At 41.2% G+C, this 24,460-nt stretch overlaps 1 protein-coding gene across 2 annotated transcripts; it reads right to left on the bottom strand.

The window, feature by feature from the left end:
* Positions 1-17,645: 17,645 nt before the first annotated feature.
* Positions 17,646-23,726, bottom strand: PLK2 (polo like kinase 2). 2 transcript variants are annotated; one of them, XM_062599915.1, is made up of 14 exons: positions 23,497-23,726; positions 22,987-23,094; positions 22,687-22,803; positions 22,365-22,494; positions 22,010-22,097; positions 21,508-21,603; positions 21,097-21,295; positions 20,854-21,001; positions 20,326-20,423; positions 19,537-19,660; positions 19,030-19,270; positions 18,794-18,923; positions 18,588-18,698; positions 17,646-18,429 (listed from the first exon to the last, which is right to left on the bottom strand). In XM_062599915.1, the coding sequence occupies exons 1-14, from the start codon at positions 23,710-23,712 to the stop codon at positions 18,238-18,240; spliced, it is 1,998 nt and encodes a 665-aa protein (XP_062455899.1). In that variant the 5' UTR covers positions 23,713-23,726; the 3' UTR covers positions 17,646-18,237. The 2 variants fall into 2 exon arrangements, with proteins under 2 accessions (XP_062455899.1, XP_062455900.1); XM_062599916.1 differs by lacking the exon at positions 22,687-22,803.
* Between the last annotated feature and the right edge of the window lie 734 nt (positions 23,727-24,460).

Genomic DNA, 24,460 nt, shown 5'->3' with positions numbered 1-24,460 from the left:
AAAAAGGATGTTAGTCTTACTTTTCAAATATCTGCTGTTATAATTTATTATGTATATGGCATCACTGATAGATGGGATGCTTTAAAATGAAATATGGATGAATTTGGTTTTCTCTTGATCTCAAGCATCTCAGTAATCTCCACATCTCAAGTAACAAGTGTAATTTAAAGAAAACTAGATTGCACTAGGCACAGATTCAACCTCCAATCTTCTCAAGAGCAGGAATCTTTCTTACTAAATCTCCCTTATCATATCAAATTCGCATTGAAACTCTGACCATTTACATTTACTAAATGTAATACACTCTGTATTTGCTGTGGGCTTCACTAGCTGAGTATGGCTGAAGAAACATTGACTGAAACAGAGAAAGGTTTCACAATTTGGACTAATGTCAGTAGAGAATACCTTCAGGCCAGGCATATTAGATCCAGCAATATAATATTAAAGTAATAGTAGCCCTTCCATTGCCCATTCTTTAACTGTTTTCCTCTTTGCATTGAAATAATTGCAGTATCAAGTATGACAAACAGAAATAAATGCTCCTTTCACTCTATTTGCAGCACTTATGTCAGAACTGAAGTGGTTTAACCTCTGTAAAGCAAGAAATCATAAATGGCTTCACATTCAATGACATACAATGTTCATTTAGATTGCAACTATGGCTATAGAAAGATGCAGGAGAAAACAGTGGTAAATGGGTCAGGGAAGGTGGAGAAGTACAGCGTTGGTTTTGCTGCTGGGGAGGATTACTTTAGTGTGACACTCTTCATTATTCATGCTAGTGTCACTTTGGCACAGGTGAATTGTCAAACATATAATCTGCTCTGGGGTAAAACATGAGATGGCTTACAGCTTCCTAATGAATAACTGTATTTCAGTAGAAAAAAATACATTTTAAGGAAGAAAACAATCAAAGTGTTTGTAGCATTTCTGCTTGAGAATGTCAATTTATACAGCACGGTAATTCCAGAAGATCCAGGCTGTTAAATAACAGATGCATGTACCAGACAGGACATCAAACGCAGCTGTATTTTCAGATAAAATGTTAATTTGTTAACATGATGTTAATTTGACCTTGGAAATGAAGCAACGTCCTTGGTTTGTGCATACAGTGATTTTTATAAAACTCACAACAATGCTTATTAAAAGACACTGAAATTCCTAATTTTATTATTGCTAACTACCCACTAAAATGAAAATCAAGCCTTGTTCTATAGCAAGAGGTTTAAAAGTAAGTTGCAACGAGACAGATTAAATTAATATTCTGATCATACAACAAATGGGACTGTTTACCTCAAGCTTGTCCCACTAAAACTACAAAAGTGAAAGGCATTTTTTCAAATGTATCAAAAAAAGTCCAATCAGCAAAAAAGGCCCAAAGGAGAAGTCTTTCACAAGAACTATGAAACAGTTTAAGTGTTAAAGTATTGAGCTCTTAATGTTTTACTCTTAGTTGTTTGCCACAAGTGGAATCGACTGTCCTGGAGTGAGTGTGCATACAACACATCTACAAAGGGCACTGCCAAAGCCACAGAGGACCATGCCAAACTCACCAACAGGAAACATCAGGGAAGAGGACGGGTGCTAAACTTTACACTTCTGAAGGACTCGGACAATCTGTAAAGAACTGATGCTGCTTTTTAAAGATAAGTGGTCTGAACCTCAGTTGAAGGAAGGTGCCTGCAGCAGCCTTTCTCCCCAACACAGTCAGCAGCTTCCCTCCTCCATGCCAGTCACTCAAGGACCCAAGAAAGACCAGTCTCAGTGTTAAACACCAGATATTTAACAAGCTTAAATTTATCCAAAGTTTCTCTTCTGACTATGTCAGCTAATTCTGTCCCCACTGAAGGGGACCCTCCTCCTTCTGAGAAGCATTTTATCCTTCACTAGCAGAAAGGACTGTCAGCTAATAGCATAGCTGGCATAAGCTGTTACATCTACAAACTAGCTAAACCTCTTCGTTATCACACCGTAGCTCTGAGGAGTGGCGTCCAGCAGCAAGGTTTGTGTATAATTCTCCACATCCAAAAATCCTGGCAGGATTCTTGAGCAGTCTGTGGCTAGGGAAGGCCGAAGAGGCATGCCAGAGAATGAAGACTTTCTTTTCTGTCTGTTAAATGAACAGTATGCATGGTGGGTTACTTGGCTGACAGAAAAGGGAGGAAAACATGGCTGCCAGTGACGAGAAATTCTTATGTATGTCTCCCAGTAGATACCTTTACAATTCAGTGTGGGATAATGTTCATGTTCAACATACTTGGAATAACTAGCATAGATTTGGCAAGGCTTTCATGTGGTCTTCCACTGCACACTTGTAGCAAAAATGAAGAAATGAGTTATGGATAGGTGGACTGCAAGGTAGGTGAAGAACTGCCTGATCAGCATGGTTGAAAATCATCAATTTAACACTGAAAGTACAACTGACAGTCAGTTGGGACCAATACTGTTTAAAATCTTCATCAAGTACTGGGACAATGGGATGAGCTGCATCCTCTGCGGGTTCATGGATGACACCAGGCTGGGGCCGAACCCAGAACACAGGAAGAAAGGGTTGCTGTTCAGAGGGATCTCAATATGTTGGTGGAATGGGCCAACATAAACCTCATGAAGTTCAACAAAGATAAATGCAAATACAGATGCACCTGGAATAGAATAATCCCAGTTGCCAGACCAGGCTGGGGACTGACTGGCTGTGGAGCAGCACTGCAGCGCTGAAGAAAAGGTCCTAGATGATCCTGGTGGACAAACTAAATATGAGTCAGCATATAGCAGTGAAGAAGGCTAATCGGCCTGCTTTAGCAAGAACATGCCAGCCAGTCAAAGGAAGTGACTATTCCCATTGTGTCAAATTTTTGGCCCCTCAGCAAAAAAAAAAAAAAAAAAAAAAAAAAAAAAAAAAAGAGAGAGATTAACAAATGGGACAGAGTCCTCGGGTTGGGGGGTGGGGAGAGGAGTCCATAAGACGGTTTAGGGGCTGGAGCATAAGATGCATGAGGAGAGGCTGGGGAATGTGGTTCATTCAGCCTGGAGGAGAAAAGGCTAAAATAAAATTTAAGTGCAGTCTTCCACTACCTGAAGTGGTTATAGAGAAGACAGAGCCAGACCCTTCTCAGATGTGCACAGCAAAATGACAAGAGGCAGTGATCACAAGCAAGTGAAATCCCAGTTTAGGTAAGGAGTTTTCACCTTGCAAACTGCAGGTAGCTCTCAAAGAATCTGTAAATCTGTGACCCTTCTACAATAAAAAAAAAAATACTCTCCAACAAAAAGGTAATCCACATACTTGAATTCACATACTTGGAAAAATAGTCATTTGTGGGTGGGTAACAGGAGAGAGATATCTTGAGACTAGCCCTATAAAAGTAAATTTGCTCTATAAAAATAAATACATAAAAACTGTACATTGTTCTGGCACCCTAGACTTCATCGAAGTATTTATACAGACTAGAATAGCACCTGGTGGTTCACAACATTGTTTTGATAATGGAATGTGGAAAGTTGCAGAAAAGTTTTACTTTTCCACCCAGGAATCTAAGATCGGCACTTAAACAGCAAAAAGATTTATTTATGTTCCTAGTTTGAAAGGACTTCAAGAAGTCCCACAAATGCTCATTTTAAGGAGCCTGCTCACGAGTATGACTTAAGAAAGGCAACTTGACAACATTATGTGAACCAATTTGTAATAGTAGGCCAGTGCAAGGACAAGGACATTGTCCTAACTTCAGAGCAGTTAGTAATTTTAACAGGTCTAATATGGCCAGTGTCTTTGTGTGTGAATTTGAAGGATATTGCTGAAGACTCTGAATGTCACAAGAACAGCTTATGAGTGATCTAAAGATAAAGTCCCATAAAACTGTTGAGAGGTGAACTGGTGATGTTTACTGAATACCTGCTAAAATCCCCTTGGTATTTTTAAGCCAGTAGAAGAATAAATTTTGTATTAGAACTTCCTTTTCCAGATAAAGAGACTTAAGCAAACCTCACACCTAACAACGTTTCTTTACACTGCTAATAACATATGTTTGCCCATGCTGGGAAAGAATTTGGAGTGCTCCAACAATTACCTTCCTATCTGGAAAAAAAAAAAAAAAAAAAAAAAAAAACCCACAAAACTCTGTGGTAGCTTTTATGCCCAACGAGAATATTTAAGAATCTATTTCCAGTGGGACAAACCCTCTCCAGTGAGCCAAGTGAGAGTTAATATGATGCTCCTACAAGCATTCACCAGCAAATCCTTCCCATGTCCTCAGAGTACCTGCACAGCTGGTCAAAGATCTCAAAAAATTGCCACAAAGGGGCTGGGAAGCAAAGCTGTAAGACATGGCTGTGCAAGGGAACACCCTCATGCTTTACCTCCATAGCCTCACAAGGGGAATCTGTAAACACTACGTTCCTTTAAAGCCTGTTACTGAAATCTATTCAACATGTGCCACAGTTTCATTAATTACTTTTAAAATGCCCCAACAGGTTTCTTCACCATTACACTGCTATGGTTGGTTCCTCATGCAAAGTGGCTCCACTGCTGAGGAGTAGAGTCTAAACTTCAATTTAATCTGTGACTTTGTGTGTATAGAAGGATTGTGCTGACCTCCCAAGTGCTCACCCAGGTTTTATTTGGGAGATGCTGTATAAACAGGTTGAAGGAAAAGTGATGGCATTGTGCTCCCACCAGAGACTGTTCTGTTCAAGGTAATTTATTTATTCTGAAAGAGATCTTCCAGATATTCCTCTAAATTCGGTCCTCAGAATTACCTACAAGAAGTACAGAATGGTCATAGAAATCATTCTGACCTCCACCATGTAGGGACTGGCCATGCATTCCTAAACAAAATCAACCTATCTGAAGCAGAGAAAGATGGCAGAATTTAATGCATTGTATTACTAAGTCATAGCATATCAGGGAATTATTTATTGTTTTTTTAGAAATAATCTATTTTTTCAGATTCACACAAATAGAAGGTAAATAGAATATTTAAGAATTTTTGAGTGTAGCATAATTCTTCCTGCTCTTTCATGGGGTAAATAAAATAAATTATTTAATAAATTATTAAAATAAATAAATAAAATAAATTATGTTACAATCTGTGAGAGAGAATAAAAGCTGAGATAAAGAAATTGTTTAAGTGGATTTTAGCATAGTCAATTTCAATACAAAATTAATTTAGAAAATAGAGTAGAAGCGTAAACCACAAAAGGCAAATGGGAAATATTTAACATGTAAAAGCTGATGAGTCTTCTAGCTGAGCAACTGCAGATAAACAGAACAATGTGTTATAAGAAGTGTTAAATTATTTCGTAGCATAATAACAACAGTCTCATATTTTCAGATGAGAATAACAAATTAGGGTGTCTCAATTTTATTTGCTTAGTGAGGTTTCTTAAGGGAATTAGAACTGTGGATCCACTCTCTGAAAAACCTATCTTCCTTTTAACCTGGATAAATCTTGAACTGCTTTCTTTCAAGAGTACTAAAATTTGTCACTGGTTTGAATGGGATCCCTTCTTCCTGTAATAAATGAGATTTTAGTTGTCTCATTGTAACTATATACTTTGCCACACATAGTGGCATATAAATAGCATTGTGTAAGTTGCATTCTACATTAACACTGATGCAGTTCCACTTCTAATACCAGCAAATCAGAAAATAATAAGACTGTGTGATGGGCAAACAAATCCAATGTTTTCTAAGGAGTTCCAGCAAGGTCAGATAAAGAGGAAACCAAAGGCATCAGAACTACCGCACGCAACTTTTTTTGTAAGCAAACTACAGAGACGAAAGGACAAACACTAAGGCAAGAGTTAGGACAGCAAGGAAAACAGAGCTGACAAAGAAGCACAGAAAGGTGCCGTGCTGGCAAGGTTGTCCTATATGGTAACAGGATATCCTCTATTACATGATTAGGTCCCACTTCACCTATAAAAAAAAACCACATGAGAGAGGGCACTTTTCTCACATTTTTTAGTAACTAGCTACTTTTCCCAGTGTTTGGCATCCCACATTTTCATGAAAAATACAGAGCACGATGATGCAGAGTAACTATAATTCCCATGCAAAGAATCCAACTTGCTGTGTGTGTGTGTAGTGTAGTATGTTTGTTCATACTGTCTCACATCTCAACACTTGTAAATGTTTAGCAGCTCTGATACAAAAAAATAGGTAATTTATCTCTCTTTAAATGAGATTTCTCAATTTCTCTTAATAAGATAATGTTCCTTCTGAAGAAAAAGAAAATTGAGCCGTGTTTAGATAGATTAACTTCCATCTACTTTGTGCCTTGATGTTGGAAAGAGTAAAATACCCCAGAACACTTTGAAGAGAGAATCAGAAGCTCTAGCACAGGAACCAGCACTGACTGGCCTTAAGGAGATCCTTAAGGTATGGTCCAATCCTTAAGGATTAGACAGGTTACAACCTTCTCAGTACAAACTTGTATTACCGGATAAAACTTCTTACCAAGTATTTTGGATAACTATGTTCTGTGTGAATTGGAAAGCCTGCCGCATCAGCTTTTCATTCTGAAAAAAAAAGAGCCCAAAATTAGGAGATTAGTAAAAGCTGGGAATATTTGTAAGAAGAATCAAGTACAAGCAGCTGTCAGTACTTTCTGCAGCTCAGAAAAAGGCAAGTCTCAGGCTTCACAGGAGATGGTAGATTTTGTAGCAGTTCTCCTGAGAGACACGGTTCCAACCACAAGTACCATGCTCAGAAACTAGCGTTTCACGTGCAAGCCTGGAATATTTGCTCTGGAGCCCACCCATTGCATACTGAAGCCAGGCTAACTGGGGGAATTCTTTGAAGCATGCTCCCAGGTGGAATGTGTGAATGGAAATTCACATTTCAGAGGACATATTTAGAACTACATACAATTTTATGCAAACCTGAACACTGCCTGAAAATACTCTAGATCCAGAACCGAAGTTTTTAGAAATAGAGGTATATTCAGGGTATGTTTACACAGATAGGCACTGTAGATGTGATCACTTCTGCCCATTCCAAGAAGCCTGAATACAAGAGTACTACCTCTGCAAGTCATGTAGCTATTTCATACCCAAGCTGTCCTTTTCTGGCCATTTTAGGGATAACAGCTAGAAACAGTAAGCTCAGGCCAGTCTGCTTCTGCCAGTGAAGACATTTTCTCACAAGTTGTGTCTCTGGGCTTATTTAGGTTAATGGCTCACTGATCTTAGTGATGCTAGATCAGGCACTTTGCTATTTTCTATTACCCAGGTGTGTGACCCAACAGCCTATGGCCTCTGCTCAGTCAAAGTCAGCAGTATCTGTATCTTAGTCTAGCAACGGTCCCCGTGCTTTCCTCATACCATGCCCTCTGCACCGAATGCCTGCCCTGAGCTGTTCTGCAAGTTCACTGTCCTGAACTCTCCTCAGTCCACCTCCAGATACACTGCCACAATACCTTAATAACATTATCCAAATATGACATCCACTCTAATTACAACAAAACAACAAGACCCCCCCCCGTAACTGCGCTGTACCGAGCACCATCCTTTGCTGAGTGACCACATAATCTTATTGCTGTTCCTTCTGTCATTCTTCACTGTCATATTATGCAACAATTATTCAATGGCTCTAATTAGTCCCTAGAGCTGCAACAGGAGATATTAACTCAGCCCCCCTGGGCCTCTTTGAAGATTTCCTGAAATCAGAAGGGTTTTTGCAGAGGACAGCAGCTGCTGGTGACAACTACAATACATAGCTTGGGTTGGTGAGTCCCTCCCTCACAAGAGCAGATTCTGTGTCCGTTCTTTTCAGAAAGACACTTAGCCACCCCTACGAATCACATTCCAAAAGATCTGTTACTGTAGGCCCTTACCTAACGAAATCATTAGGGACAAATGATGAGCTTCCCTTTCTCAACATAGAAGTTCCCCTGATATCAGTGGAATTGCTAGTTTGAGCAAGGTGAGCATGATTTATCCGTAAGTATTTAAGGCTATGAGGATTGTCTATTCCATCTAAATCATGTAGTGATTTCACATTCTTTCATTCCTGAGAAGCATTCATCATGGGCAAGTAAAGAGAATCCATCTTAAAATGAGGTCAGTAAGTCAAAATCAGCCAAAATTAAAAAAACTTACCCCCCCCCTTTAGAAAAGAATAAGAAATCAAATCTGTGCTGCAACTTTGTGTGCAGTACCTGAACTGCTACAAAGGTTTCTTCGAAATTTGACTTATATCCAAGTTCTGGATTTACTAACTGCTAGACAATATTAGGCAGATTCATCATGCTTGTTCTCTGTGCCCACTATAATCTTCCTTTATAAGCGTTCTTGAAATCATGAGATTTAAAGGACTTTACTGTTCTATGGTTGTTTTACATCTGTTCAATACTAGAAAACATTGAATAACTGATCTCTCTAGCAAGCTCACAAAGTTTTTATAAGTGTTCTTGAAATTATAAATATGAAATGTTCTTTTTTAGGCTTTCAAAGAGAGGATGAATTTAATGAAATTTCTACAAGTATTTTAAATGGCAGACAAGACACTGGTTACATTTTACTCCATTTTCTAGTTTAGCAGAGTCCAAATTGTTTAAAGAACAACATGTGTAATCTCTGCCACTGAACACAGCTTCATCTGAGGTGCCAAATACTCAGATCCTGAGAAATGTCAGAACATAAGTTACTTGTACACTAATGGGTCACTTAATTACAGGATCAGCATTTGGTTTTCCAGGACCCTGGTTTCAGTAAGTCCAGCGCATAAATACTTTGTCTGAGGAATGAATCAGGATTATGTGGAAAAGGCTACAGTTGTGTATAGGGCCTCTTCCTGGTTTTGGTTTTGGTTTTGATTTTGCTTCCCCTAAAAGCAAGTTTGCCTCAGGACCTGATCAGTAGAAATGCTGAGCATGTGGAGGAGTAATTGATGTCAGCAAGAGCTCTGAACACATGATGAAGCCTGGAGAAAGGACTCTCAGACTGATTACTGAATTCCCCCCTGCCCCCAACTCTTGCACTTTTGTAAAATGGCTGTACTAATGCTCATTTCTGACAGCATTGTTTTATAGCAGTACATTAGTATCCAGGAAGAATTTATGAAATGGGGAACCTTGCAGAAAAGCCCCCGAATATTAAACACAGCCTCAAGGAGACCTTCAGTGCTCCAGATACGAAGTGGATGCAGATAATGCTCAGGGAGTGGAACCAGGCTGTGCGTCTCTGAGGCAATGATGCTACAAACTCACACTTCGAGCAATGCCACTGTTTAGTGCTGCTGAGTGCACTTGTTAGGTAACTATATTTCTAGGTTTGAACAGAGTCCACAGACCTCCCTACAGATAATGTTCTTGTGCTTGTCCATCTCAAAAGTTTCAGGCTATCTGAGCTTCAAACGGCAAACACGGTATCTAGGCACACAGGAAATATAAAGGCTCCTGCTGCACAGTACCTTTGGTGTTGCTATTACTTGGGTTAGCTAATATGTTTTTTCCCCTTATTTGTCCAGTCACAGTAATGTTGCATGATGCAAAGTTAGCCAGTGACTAGCAATACCAGAGGACAAGAGATTTACTGTTTCTTCCTCTACACATCCTATTTTCCTCATAAAACCATGAGGTGTTACAGTGATTTTCTATCACTCCTCTACACCAAAAATAAGAAAAGAGGAAGATGAGACAGAAGTAGCAATTTAATAGGGCATTAATTTCACTTATTTTGATCAGTTAGAAAATAGAAAGTTATTTATTTTGTCATCTGTGCAGATGATATACCATCAATGAAAGTAACAACAACAACAACAAAAAGAAAGCAGATGATAAAATATTTAGAGATTAGTAGCCCTTTCCACTGTAAGTAGCAGTACTGAACAGGCACAACACAAAAAGATCACAAGTCTCAATTACTCCTGAAAGATATAGCTCAGAAAATCAATGATCAGCCTTAAAAAGGCCACCCATATCTGACACACCTCCAGCAACAACTGCAATATCCCCAGTCACACACCCCACACAGACTCTGACCAGTCAGATGCTGAGCTTCATGGCAACAGGGTATTTTAGCTGCCATGCCTGCTGTTTAGTCATTAGTCTTCCCTCTGAAGATTTCCAGCAAGGATACCAATTAGTGCAAATGGCTTGTAATTAACAGTGATGATTTCTGTAATGTGGATACCTGCTCCGTATGAACAGGAATGAGCCACCAAGCCATTTCACATGGTCCATAGGCAGCCAGCAGGAGGTAAAGCCTTGCAGTTAATAAAGGCCCATGCAAGAAAGAAACCAGTAATTCACGGTCTTGCAACACTGGTCCCCAAAACCAGCACCTTTATTGTAACTGGATCATTGTTAATGCTGTGCTTTACTGAAAATGTAGAGATTTTCTAAGCACTTGCTGTAATTTCCTCAGAGATGCATACTGCATGCAGCAAATGCTCTGGGGCTCCCACTCTGCACGCTCTCTCTTGGAGGTGGGAGCTCACTCGCCTCATGTGCCCTCCTGGTTTCCTCTGCCGCCTCAGTCCCTGCCTCATCCTGCAGATTGCCTGCACCTACTGTCTTCCCTTTCCCACTGCTAATCCCCTGCTTGACCTACTTTATATTGCTCACTCAGCTCTCCTGGCACCAGCTGCATAAAGGCTACGGATAAGTAAGTTCAAGTGGCTTCCCTCAGGTCCCACCTCCATTTAATGTGTTCAGGCTCTAACTTTTCCGGGATTTTGAACTTCAGCACTGGACTCACTGCCTTCCTGTTTTCTTGATCCTTTCACTATCTCTTCTTCCAGCATATCATTTTCTCCCCTCAGTATCTCAACTCTGCTTCGTGCCTGCTTTCATGGAATCACAGAATCGGTAAGGTTGGAAGGGACCTCTGGAGATCATCTAGTCCAACCCTCAGCGTAGCCCACACAGGGATTTAACCCACGACCTTGGCATTATTAGCACCATGCTCTAACCAACTGAGCTAAACCAGAGCAGAAAGTCCTCTCCCACTAAAAAGAAAGGTGCCACCATTTTGCAAAAACATCATTACCCGGAAGCACGTCAGAACAGGAAGCCATTCACCACCAATGCTGCACTCCTGCTGCCTTTTCTGTCATCTTCTTGTTGCAAACAGGGTCCCCTTGGGGCTGCCACGAGGGTCACCCCAGCTCTGCCGCCCACATCTCCCTGGGGCTGCCCCCGCGGCCTGGCCAAGCACCTCCTCCTTCCCCTCTCTGGCCACCTCCTTCCTCCCAGCCTCCTCAGCTCTCTACTTCCTCCACAACATGTTTACGCTGGAGAAGGGCTGAAGATGCGTGCCCATGCCCTGCAGGCTCCTTCGGCTGTCCTCCCGCCAGTGCGACAGCCTCTCGCGCCTGCCCTTCCCCTGCAGGTCCCTCTTGTTGCTCCCTCCCCAGCTCATGGCTGCTCAGCACCTTCCCTTAATCCCCTGAGCTACCAGCTCTAATGCCTCTTCCAGGACCCCTCTGAAAACCAGCGTGTTCCCACATTCCCTGTTGTGCCATGACGCACATTCCAGAGCTAACCTTCTAATTATTTATAATTAACAGTAACAACGGACTGACATGACACGGAGATGATCAGGTGTGAGGAGGAGAAGCTCAGTGTAAATGCTTAGAGAGACAGAAGCAACATCATACACTATTGAATAATCCTATAATCACTTTGTGTACATTCCCTTTTCCATAACCCCTGTGTGACTCTGTCTCGCCCTATATCCTATTAGGAGATATCTAACCTAGACTGTAAGCAGAGACCATTCGCTGCATTTTCATAGGCACTCAGCACTTACAGAGGTCAATTTTAACTGAAAATCTGGCTAGCTTTTTTTCTGTGTAAAACGTCATACAGAATTGTGTCAGCCTTTGCTAATATATGATAAAAGGCATTTAAATTAGTGTGAGCTTGTCTCAACCGCCTCAGATTCTCTGGTACTAAAAAGTCCAGCCTTTCCAGTTATATTCATTTATTGTACCTCTCATGCCTTCTTCACTGTGGCTGTGCATGTCTTCATGTGACGGCAGCTATGAAAAGCTGGCCTTGAAGATGGTAAGAATTTTTTTTTCTTTAGAAGTTGAAACTTGCTTTGATAGCATAACCTTGCTTCCTTTCTTCTGTTCACATTGACTGTGCTCCTCTGCCAGAGACATACTTCATCAAGCACTACACTCCCCCCTTCCCCTCCCCTCACAAGGAGTAGTCTTCATCCATTAGAGCCAAAATGCTTACGTCTAGGTCCACACATTGCATTTTTTTCAATTACAGTTCTAACCATACATTACATACACTGCAGTAAAAGGTGACCTATAAAGGAGCAGGATGGGAGGGGGGAGCACGCACATGCATATATGCACATGTATATATACATATGTGTGTTTTTTTCTGTCTAGTTTTTCTTCTTTATTATGTCAGAATAGAAATGCCTGAAAGAATTAAGGGGCTGGGGGGAAGAGGCTGAAAGGTTTATTTTCTACTTCATTTTTTCTCTTTGAAATAACAGCAATGTCAAATCTGAGCAGCTGTGGTTCTGCAGGTACTCTCCTGAGAGACAAGGACTAGCAGTTTTCTTACTCCTCAGTTTGAGACCTATGTTTTTGTGTGTGTTGGGGGGATGAAGAAGAATTTGCAGAAACTGCTTTTCTTCCCCAAATCTGTTAATGGTGTGCACTGCAGAGGTGTCAAAAGAAAAAAAGAGAAAAATGTAGAGTTTAAGTGGTCTTTCTCAACTCTATTTCTCTTTCAAGTATTCAGCTCCCAGTAATTTCATAATTACACAAATCTTTTAGTTTTCAAGAGATAAGAAAAAGAAGTGCCAGCAGCACCAACAGACCTGCCAGTACCACTATATAAGCCCTGCCTCCTTCTCCTCTCCATAAATGAAAAGAAATAAGAACTATTTATGACCATAAGTCATAAATTAGAGGCTACTTTTAAGACCAGAAAAGTCCATATGTGCAGAATTTTATTGTACTGCCAATGTTTAAAATAGTCATAGATTATCCATGAATTTGATTCTAATGCTTGTTTCTGTAAAACAAGTATTTAAAAGCGATAGAAGTGGTTGTAGCAAGTGCAGTCTTCCTGAGTCTACAGTAAGACCGAAAAGGTGACCGCAAAGCTCCTTTTGTTCATCTTGTTAACAGTGTTGGCCTCGAGTAGGTCATTTGGATTGAAATACTGTGATCTGAGTCCTTCAAAAGAATGGTCCAAAGGAACAATGTCCAAAATGTTCAGGTTCTAAACGGGGTTATTTGAATTACTATGGCTCTTCAGAATCTTCTTTGTCTAGGAAGGAAGACCTAACTGTGCTATAGGTTATCAGCCCCAAAGATCTTAAATTCAGGTAAATAATTAAAAGACCCTAATGTTTATTCCCCAGAGTGAGAAAAGAGAAACAAAGTCAGAGGGATGTTAGAAATGAGATCTCCAGGATGGGAAAAAGGATTAGCTGAGATCTCTAGAAATGATAGTTATAAGGCACTAAATATGCTGTAGAGCAAGGCTATAGCTTTTTATTTTTAAAACAAAAGTGATCGAATTAAAAAAAAATGTATCTGGACAACCCATTGAATAACCACAGTCAGAATATACGTATTTCTCTGAACCAAATCTAACAGATCAGGAGAAAGATGGGGATTGTTCTCTGGTGGGAGGACTACATAGATTGTGCTGAAGTCATTGAGAAGGCTTAGTGAGGAAAAGGGCAGCCCTTTACATGTGTGGGGCTGTGGATCAGGAGGGACGGGGCTACCAGCGCCCTCTGCTCTTTGTGTCCACCTCTGCCTAAGACCCTAAGTGTGGAGAGGCGCGCACACACACAGAGCACAGTTGTTCCACCATCTCCTTTATTTGGCTTTTGAAATTATGGATGGAAAACAAGCAGTCACTTTCATGAAGCATTCTAGATAATCAAGGGAAAGAGAGCATGAAGAAATCTTTATTTTTGGCCTACTGCAAGAGAAACCGGTCCTAAATTCTGGCACAGTGCTAGGAAGTTCATTCAATTCCTGCAGCCAAAATCCTTTGTGGAAGTAACTTTAAGTTCCTCTTTGCTTTTTAAACCTGAAGAAACAGCTTTTAGTAACTCTTGATCAGGACTACTCTTGAACTAATTTCTCTTTGTGTAAAATATTGTGGATTTTTTAAAACATTTTTATGCCCCCTCCATACCCATTTAAGATGTTTTGTTTAAATAAAAAGTAGGAAAAAGAGCAGTAATAGTCAATCTAGATAATTTTGTTCAGCTCACCTCCACGTGATAATATGTAAAATATTTTTTCCCATGATTTCATGTCAGAGAAGAATACCTGCAACATTTCCAAACTTGGCTTAATTCTATGTGAATATGCCAGAATCTTTCAAATCAGTATCGTTTTCATCCTGAAGCTAAGTTACATGGATCTTTATATTCTATTGTACCAAATTCCAAACACTGATGAACCACAATATTAATTTCCAATACTTTACATTTAAATGGATTTCAACATCTTAGTTTGAATGTATTTGTCTAATTGAATTGTGACAATTCAGTGTCTGCCGCTACTGAAGTTAATAAGGCATAAAGAGTCTGAAAACAGACAAAAAAAAATCTGTGGCCTATACCATGCACGATTCTGGATGATTCCTTAAGTATTTATTTTGTTTGAGGTTCACAATTACCTATAAAAACCAATACCTCTTTTTATAATTGCAAATTCACACTTGCATTTAGACTCCAACTAATCAGGCAGAAAATTCTCAGTTATAAATGGGCACATAAAGGATCGTTCTTTGAACCCATTATTTTCAGGACTCAGGAAATACTTTAAAATCTTTTTTTAGTTTCCATTTCTAAGTACCCTGGTCGATGAAGGGAATTTGTTCAACATTGTAGAAGAGCGTGTAACCCAAGCTATCCAATTCTTTTTCTTATATATTGTATTTGAATTGATTTCATGAAATAGAATAATTTCAGACCACCTTAAGTGAATTACAGAATGTCCTGGAGCACTGAGCAGCTAGTGGCATCACTGGGTAATGCATTACATTAACATTAAAAGACAACCTATTTGAATTATTTCATTGACTTATTCCTACTAGCAGGTTACGGTACTGTGCTATGCATGTACATGTACCAAAATGTATTTAAAGATTTGATAAAGGGTGTTTTGACCCTTTATTCACAACAATACTAATTCTTTTCTTGACAATGTCATTTCACAGGTCCACCACTCCTACCTGAGAAACCTTATGTGCCAACTTTCACCTAGTCTTTAATTCCCACATTTTCATTCAAGAATAGATGCTCCTAAGCTACTTAGTTATGCTGTATTTGCTCTCTTGTTTTAAGTAGAAAAAAAAATCCTTGCCTGACAAGCAGAAAATAAAATCCAGAACATACAACCTTCTTGTAAGAGAAAGTATACAGAAGAGTGTATGAGTACTCTTCTAATCTGATCTTTTTACGCACAGAATTGCTACAGAGGTGATACATAATTGGGTAAAGCAGGTCAATTAGTGCACTGTAAAGTGTCTTATTTATGACAGGGTCCACTCTGGGGAAGAATTTGAGAACCCTTGTTCTAGATAAAAGTTCTATTATTGCAAGTTCTAAAGCAGCTTTCCCTCTTTGGGATGAAAGACCAGGGCTAAGGTAGTTTACTTTGAAATGGGTATTTCTCCTTAACTCTATTGAACAGCCTCTCATATTTTACAATAAAAAATAAAAATTGAGGTGAGGATACAGTGCACTAACCAGAAAGATGCAGAAGGCTTTAGAAAGCATCAAGCATCTGGGTATCACACACACACACTGTATACAGATAAACTTGAACCACTTAATCATTTTTGAATGAGGTGCATTACAGCTGTCTGCAGCCAGTTAGCATCCTACAATAGGTTTTAGGGCCTAACATCCACTTCTAAACATCTTAAACTTGAAGTCAGAGAGAGTACTGGCTTACACCAGCCTGAATTTCAGCCATAGAATTATGATTTGATACTCAAAGAAATTGTAGCAGCTGAAGTAAAGGTTCATACTTTCTTCAGCACATAGACATTCAAACAAAGAATTGTTTTTCGAAGAAATTCAGTTCTATAGCTCAAAGAATTTTTGTTTCAAATACACAGAAACTGTGCTTGCTGGTGTCATTAAAAGTGAGGTCTTACTTTGTAAGAGAAAAGGGGTCAACAATGATGGTGTATGTGCAACAGAATGAGGCAAGTCATTGCTCCAGGGAATAAAATCAGTCATTCTCCCTTGAAGAAAATAGATAGCAGGAGAGCTGAATTCTACTCACTATAGAAAGCATATATTTAACTTCACTAGACTGCCTAGAGTTACATTAATGAATCTATCTGAAGAATTCAGGTCTTCTTGTCTAGACTTGAGAAATAAATATTACCTAATGCATGGCAATCGATAAAAGGAAAACAACCACATTTATACACACTTGCTGCAAGATGTAGCAAGTCAGCGATCCCTCCTCTATTCACTATTTTGGCTTGACATCTGCACTTTGTTTAGTCTGAGCTTTATTGTATTGACTACATGCTCCTTGCATTCAGCTACTTTGATTGAAACACTGATGGCAATGGAGTTCTGTCTTCCAGCACAAACCTGGCTCAGTTATACGAGGATTAATCCAATTAAACAATTGAACTACTGCTTGCTGCAGCATCAGCAAGCAACAGGTTATTGCTTGAAGACTAGCATGTGTTTATATAGGTTCAGGTGCTATGTAATGTGGAGGCACCAAAGAGAACAAATAAACCCAGGATACAAGTAGACATTCCTTTCCTGTACTGAGTGATAAATTCTCAGTAATTCCCTCTATTTTCATAGGTTAGACAAATAGCATTGTCTTCAATTAGGACTTATAATTAGGTATTCTCATTAGCAATTGCTCTCAGGGGCAAACCACCTGTCAGCTGTCCTCAGATGTTTTCAGCTACTTAAGAGAGAGCTAGCTCCATAAAAAATTTGGACTTAGAAAAAATTGGTAGTTGTCTAATGTTACCAACTTGATCAAGTAACCCCCTAAAAAGTTGATACTAAATCAACTTTAATATTCTGTTTTGTTTTACTGTGCTAGGGTTGCCCTTTATTGTACATGTCTGCCTGCTCTTGGTTAAAGCACAATAGAAAGGCAATGTGCCTAAGCACCAGGTGATTTGTATGACAAATTCAATTTAGTGTTGAATTTTGGGGATAATTTGATTGCTTAGAAGCATTGCTCTTAATTCACTATAAGGAATAGCAGGAGGAAGGTTACACAGCTCCAGTTAACACAGTTATTTTCCACTAATTATCATCCAGGCATAAGGAGTGGTTTTCAGTTACTATAAAACGTCAGTATCAATTCTGGCATGAAGTGTCTTTGGGAGATCCATACTTACCTTTTTGGTTACACTGCTAGTCATTAGTAATAACAATGAAGTGTCAAGGCTACAGCTTTGCACTGCAGCAAACTTGCATCATCTGTTTAAATATGCAATAATCAGAAACAGTAGAGAAATGCTTGTGACTACTGCTGTACATAGACTTGAACAGACAGGCTCCAGAATTGAGCAGTCACCTGCATCCTGACCTGAAGCAGGCTAGTATTATTATTATTATTTAAAACAGTGGCATAACACAGACCTTCAGAGTTTTTTAGTAATACAAAGCAGGGCATATTAAGGTGTGTTATAAAGACAGTAGAGATTCTTGCTTCAGATTTTCTATTTTCTTTATTGCCAACAGATTTATATTTAAAATATCAAGGTCAAAAAAAAAAGTGTAATAAATACTTCACTTTAGGCTGTAATAAATAAAAAAAATATTAACAAGGAATGCACTTTTCCAGCCACAAGTGTGGGTAGTTTTTGAAAAAATGAAAAAAAAAAAAAAAGTATGGCCATAGTTCACAGTTAAGCAGCCAGAAGCTGCTTATTACAGCTATTCCACAACAATGGAGCTCTCCCTTCCCTCCCTTTCCAGATCCGTATTCACAGTTTAACTCCATCAAAAATGCTCCCTTATAGAGCAAGCAGTCATACTCTGCTGAGTTTGAGTCAAAAATATCTTTAACACACACACGAAGCAAGAAAAAAAACTATAGTCTGAAGAACTCCTTGTCACACCGCTTTAGTCCAACAGCAGGTTTAGGCTTCTGCCTAATAGAAGTGTGCCCAGCACACTATGACAGTCATTTTCGTACCACCACACATCCATCATCAACATACTAGTTGCTCCACCATCTCCACTGTAGCTTTCACAGTGAACAAGAGGGTCCTTTTGGTTTAAGAGTCAGTCCCTTCAGTTGCATCTCTGCAGCAGCATGTTCAGAGCATATTCCATTCTGTGTTTCAGTTCCAATGAGCATCCAGAAACCAGAAGAGTTGTCAGACGAAACGTTGTGGATATCCTGTCTTCATTGATGTAGGTAAGGAGGTACTCCTCACTTTGATTGCAAATTATGATTTTTGTATGGTCATGATAGAAGTTTACCTGCAAAGAGAGAAGAGTTCCTGTTTGTATACTTTCTCCTCTCAGTTTTTTGTGCTTATGTTTAAGAGATTGGGGTGGGGGGAGCCCCAATCTCATTTTGTTCAACATTATTTCAGGATTTCAGAAATATTTTCTCTGGTTATGTGCTATGAACTTACTTGAAACGTGCCATCATTGAAGAGCATCATTAGTGCTTTATCAGATTTAAGCCACTGTAAGAGGTAAAGCCTAGGCCTACGAACATCTGTTAGGCTGGGCAGGTCTCCTCCCTAGGAGAAGGGGCAGATGCTGTGTTTAACATTCAGTTCACATTTAGTTCAAGTTCCATTTCTACAGCTCAAAACACAGGAGGTGCTGTACTTACATCCATGAGGTTCTCTTCCATATAGTGAGAGAAATACTTCAGAACTGTTACTTGGCTAATGAACTGTTCAGGAGCATCTGTGGCTGAGAAGACAGAGCACTGGCCTAGCTCAGCATAGTAGTGGACTGTCCTGTAAGAGAAAAAGGAAAATAAGCAGGTTAGAGGGAAGATTCAAGCATTTAAGTATGAACTGCTTTAGGGAATTGTCAGTTTAGTAATCATTCTGAAGTACCTACTTTTTGTCTGGCAGAAGGCTCATGTGTGCCCCGTTGTTGAAGAGGACACCGACAGTGTGATCTGAGAGCTGGTACCCAAAGCCATATTTGTTAGAATAGTCCACCCATTTTGTAACCCACTGGAAGGATGCCGCCAGCTGTTCCTTGGGAATGCTGTCTGCTTCTGGCATGTTCTCTAGACATCCTCGCAATACCCTCGCAACAGTATCAGCAACGCTTCCCATAGTACTGTCCTCGAGGCCTGAAAGAGAAGGACTATTAGATGGACAAGACCACATACCACAATGTTTTAGAATGAGAGCCTTCTCTCTCTAAACTGCACTTTCAAGAAATCTAGCCTTGATGGCTTTCTAGTTTCAGTTCTTCCAAAATGCTGATTATAGAAGTTAGAGTATCAAAAAGGATGAAAAAGCAGCTGCATGTTTTAGGCTTATAAATCTGAGACACAAAGAATGTAAAAGTGGGGTTTAGAATTAGAGATATTATGGTATATTTTGCTGCACTTACATTCACTGCTACTGCTGCAGCTTCCCAAAGTTCCTCTGACGATCATCCGAATAGCATCTCCAGCCTGCTTTGTTTCTGACAACATTCCTGGCTTGGCTACTGTTGTGTTAGGAGGCTGGCTCTCCTAGAAGGGACATCAGATAGTTAAGTATCAAATACAATACAAGCCAAGGCTTATAACACAAGTTTTGCATGCCTCTCCTAGTTATCAACAAGTGATAAATTCTAAATAATAATAATAATAAATTAAAAAAAAAAAGGTATCAATGTTTCCCAGCAAGTATAAAGAGCTGCTATTAGACTGAGCTTAGAAAGAAGCATGCTAGGTCTTTCTATTCTTTAGATCCTCAATTTGCACCTTAATACTATTAATTTATTTTCACTCTCCTTCCCTAGGAAAGGAACAGTTGTGTACAGCATGACCACCACATAAGAGTTGCATCTCAGCAATTAATTCATGAAAAGAGTCTATCTGATCATGAGCTGGAGTCCTCTGAAGCCCTATTTGGAGAACAGAAAAACAGCACCTAGCAAGAAAGTTTGCACATAGTATCTCCCCAGAAGCTGTCATCATCTATTACTCAAAAGACAAAATTGATAGGTCTCCTTACAAAAGCTACCATACCTTGCTGAAGCTCAGTTAAGCCCTCTTAAAGCAACTCTGCTAATCATTTAAGCTTGATTATGCTGTGTACAATCCCAGCTGGCATATCCAAGTCAAATATAATTTAATTATAGCTACCTCACCCCAGTGTTATTGGATTTGAATCGAACTGCAGTTGCATTTACCTCATCTGTTCTGTGTTTGTGGGGTTGCTGGGTTATTGATGTCTTCTTTAAATCATGCCTGAGCTTGTAAATTTCTTCATCTTCTTTAGCTAGTCGATCTGTAATAAAAAGAAAAAACTTAATGCTGCATCTGGAAGCACTGTACATCTTGCACTACAGTAAACCTAGCAAGCTGGCTACAAAGTGTATCATCTCCCCCAAAACATCTTCTTTTAAACCTGCCATAGTCTCCCAGGACAGAAATACAGGGATCTATCTATCTATATATATATAAAAATCCCCCCCCCCACACACACACAATAGACTAACAGAAGGCCACTATGGCTTGTCTGTATGCCATCACAAATGCTTCATTATGCATGTTGATGTAGGCTGCAGGCTACTATCTACATTTACTGATAAAGAGGTTGAACTAACTCAAGACAGCTGAGCTATAAATACAACTGCTTTGTTGCTGTCTCACAGCTGTACATTAGCAAGACAATTATGGCATAAGGATAAGTTTAAGTGTAGTTATAGTCCACTTACTGTGTGTGTCAAAGTATCTTGCTTTATCCTTTTTACCACCAAAGAGAGCAGCAGCTGCTTTTTTGAAGAAGTTTTTAGCAGGACTTGACAAATGGAAATCAGGAACAGTGTGACAACAGCTAGCAGAAAGTCTATCAGGTGTAAAGCCCTGCAGAAAGGAGATTCAGAGACCAATTTTTAGACCACAGGGTGCATTTTTAGAGAAGACTTTTTTCCCCAGGTGGAATATCAGACAGTACACACCTGTAAGAAAAAGTCATGTCGAATGATATCATCTAAACTGGGCCTGTCTTCGGGATTCTTTGATAACATGCTAGCTATTAAGTGTTTTGCAGGTGCAAGAAGAGATGAAGGCAGACTGTATCTTGCTTCCCTTATACATCTGTAGGTTTCTTTAAGATTCGTAGTCTCAAATGGGGGTCTTCCCAACAGCATTGTATACCTATTTAAAAGGGGAGGAAAAAAGATTTTACACACCCACAACACTTAACTACCAAAAAGGTTTTGTCCATCTCCTAACAAGGAGAATTTCTGCAGTTGGGTTAGATGTATTTAAAGGACTGCAAATTGCTGCAGTACTGCATCCCCTTTGAACACTTACAAGCCTAAGCCAGTGATAGCAATATTTAATTTCAAAGGTAGCAGAGTACTTACATTACACAGCCTAAGGCCCAAATATCAGATTCACAGCCATGCCCTTGTTTGTTGAGGACTTCTGGAGAGAGGTAATTTGGTGTGCCACATATTGTTCTGCAAATCAAAGAGGCCACAGAGTTCATTAGTATCTCAGAGGAGAGAACTTGTTTTTCATAAAGCAGATTTTATTCTCAGTTTTGTAAAAGAGCTTAGATACTCTCCTGAAGAGGAGCTCTAGGAATGTTCATAGTGCAGCCATGTTTCATGGTGACTTCATGATACTGCAACAGCAGACTCATAGCTGCACTATTAGTCAGTCAGATACCCTGCCTCTGGCGTTTGCTATTATCCAGCTGCTCAGTGGAAAGCAAAAGTCACAAAGCACACAGTACTGTTTTCTAGGAGGGGAAATTCTGATCCCAGAAGCAATTTGCTTTTGCTAGGGAACAGGATCTCTCTCATTTCTGAACAAATTTGGTTTCATTTACTATTAGCCTTTACCAGTTTTTGATGTTCCTACCTCCTCCTGTGTTCCAGTGGTTCCAGCCTAGCTGCCAAGCCAAAGTCACCTAGTTTCAGTTCCATGTTCTCATTAATGAAGAAGTTACCTAGTAGAAAAAAATTCTGGTTAGTCCTTTTCTTGTAAGGTCAGAAAGCATTTGCCACAGGTGCTGAGTCACACTGAGCAAAACCAGATTTATTTTTTTTAATAAGCAGGAATACTTAATGTCATCCCTTAAGCACTCCAATTTTCCACTGTAAAGAGAAACTGAGCTGATTCTACCAATTAAGCTATCACAATACAAGTATAAAGTGGTACAAAGCTGACAGGGCTAGAAGAGTATGTTTTGAGGACAGCAAGGAGTAGAACTTACCTAGTTTGAGGTCCCTGTGCAAGATTTCCTGTTCATGGAGATACTTTAGCCCTGACACAATCTGCCTGAGGTAGTAACGCACTTCTGGTTCTGTCAATACCTTCCTTGCTTTTAAGATGTGAGCCATTGACTGCAGGGGGAAAACAAAAGGCACAAATATCAGTGAATATTCACAGACATGATTTACCTTAGCAAAAGTAAATCAATGCATGGAGAAATGATAACCAAAGAAACCATAAAAATACCTTTTACACATTACATATTAAAATTAGTTCCAGATTCCAGGTAAGTAAATACTGGATTTCTCCCAGTTGATGCTCACCCTTCTACTGCAGTACTCCAGAAGAATGTAAATATTCTCTCTGTCTTCAAAGTAGTGATAAAACTGCACGACATGTCTATGATTAAGCATTCTGTGCAGCTCAATCTCTTTATCAATCTGAAGACAGACAAGGGGAAGGGGGAGAAAGTGTTGTTAGCCTTGTGTCCACAAGGCTGAGCAGGCAGCTCTATCATAGTGATCTCAGGGAAAGGGCTGGGCAATCCAGCACACAAAGAGTTTGAGGAGAAGAAAGGAAAAAAAAATGGAGAAAGGGGAAAAAAATCATTCATGCACACGCACCTTTTCCCTTTGATGAGGTTTTGCTACTCTGCTGTGAGGAATGATTTTTGCAGCATAAACTTTATTTGTTGTCAAATCTGTCATCTCATAACACTTAGCAAATCCACCCTAAAGAGACACATACGAAAAAGAAAAAAAGCCAATTATGCCAGGTATGAAAGAAGTCCCACACTTAGTCATTCACCAGCTCATATATTAGTCAAGTAACTTCCTCTCCACAGGGTAGTTTAGCGAAAGATGGGTCTGAGCTTCACCACCTAGACGGGAGGTCGCGCTGCCTCCCCGCCCCCTCAGTCACCACTTCGGTGGCCTTGCCCGAGCTAAAAGGCACGACGCCGCTCGCACCTCGGGGCGGCGGCGAAGCGGGGCAGGAGGGCGCTGCGCGCACTGCGCGCGGGGCTCCGCACCGCCGCGGCGGCGGGGCCCCGGCCCCCGAGAGCCCGGCCCGGCGCCGCACCCCGCGGAGGCGGGCGGCCCCGGCCCCCGGCCCGCCGCCGCTCCGGCCGTTACCTTTCCGAGCACCTTGCCGCGGCAGTAGCGCTTCCCCGTCGTGGGGTCGGTTATAATCCGAGAGACCTCGGCGGCGGGGTGGGAGTGCGGGTGCGGCGGCTCCTCCGCCTTCTTCCTGCGGGACTCGCCGCCGCCGGCTCTGCCCAGCGCCGCCTCGCAGCCCTTGGCGCCGCCGCCGCCGCCCGGCGGGTACGCGATGGTCCGCAGCAGCTCCATGCCCGCCCGCTCCGACGCTCCCAACGCCGAGCAGCGCCGCGGCTCGCCGCTATATAGCGAGCGGGCGGGCCGGCACGGCACGGCTCGGCTCGGCTCCGCCCGCCGCCCGGCCCCGCGGGGACGCGCCTCCCCCGCGCGCCGCCCAGGCCCCTCGGCGCGCTCCGCGGGCCGGCGGAGCAGCGCGGCGCGGACGGCCGCTCCCGGCTGCTGCTTTATTTTCCTGAGCGCAAGCAGATTTTTACGTTTTTTCCCTTCCCCCCAAAATAGCCCACGTGCACCCAAATAAGCTAATGGACATTTTGAAGGCCTCTAAAGGCAAAGGGCAGCTGCAGCCGCGCGGGGCAGTCGCTGAGGGCCGTGCTGCGTTGCGCTGTTACCCCCCTTGCACGACGCAGGCTGAGCGCGCAGGCTGCCGCGAGCGGGGGGTCTCGCCGCATTTGCTCTTGCCACGCGGGACACCCGGGGCAGCAGGTCCCGCGGGCACCCCAGCCCGGCTCCCCCGGGCACGGGGCAGCGGCTTGCAGCAGGGCCCCGCGCCGCGGGCGCGCTGTTCCAGCCCCGGGGGAGCGCTCTGCCCGGGCAGCACCTCCTGCTACGGCAGGCTCTCCCCACCCCCAGCTTGCTGTTTTGCAATCTGAAATTAAAATTTTTGCTTGCTGAGTAAGCCCTCTTGAGCACTGAGGGATCTAGAGACCCCGTTTTAGGACTTACAGCACCTCTGACCTAGCTGCTTGAATATAGGTGATGG

This window comes from Rhea pennata, chromosome Z (assembly GCF_028389875.1).
Source record: "Rhea pennata isolate bPtePen1 chromosome Z, bPtePen1.pri, whole genome shotgun sequence".
In the NCBI taxonomy this organism is placed as follows: Eukaryota; Metazoa; Chordata; class Aves; order Rheiformes; family Rheidae; genus Rhea; species Rhea pennata.
This window is presented reverse-complemented; position numbering and strand designations above follow the sequence as displayed.

Excerpts from the sequence above, each read along its gene's own strand:
- PLK2 (XM_062599915.1), bottom strand. The coding sequence starts at position 23,712 with ATGGAGCTGCTGCGGACCATCGCGTACCCGCCGGGCGGCGGCGGCGGC. Across the intron at positions 21,604-22,009 it reads CCACTGGAACACAGGAGGAG|AACAATATGTGGCACACCAA; the intron begins GTAGGAACATCA and ends TTTGATTTGCAG. Across the intron at positions 19,271-19,536 it reads CTGCAGCAGTAGCAGTGAAT|GCCTCGAGGACAGTACTATG; the intron begins GTAAGTGCAGCA and ends CTTCTCTTTCAG.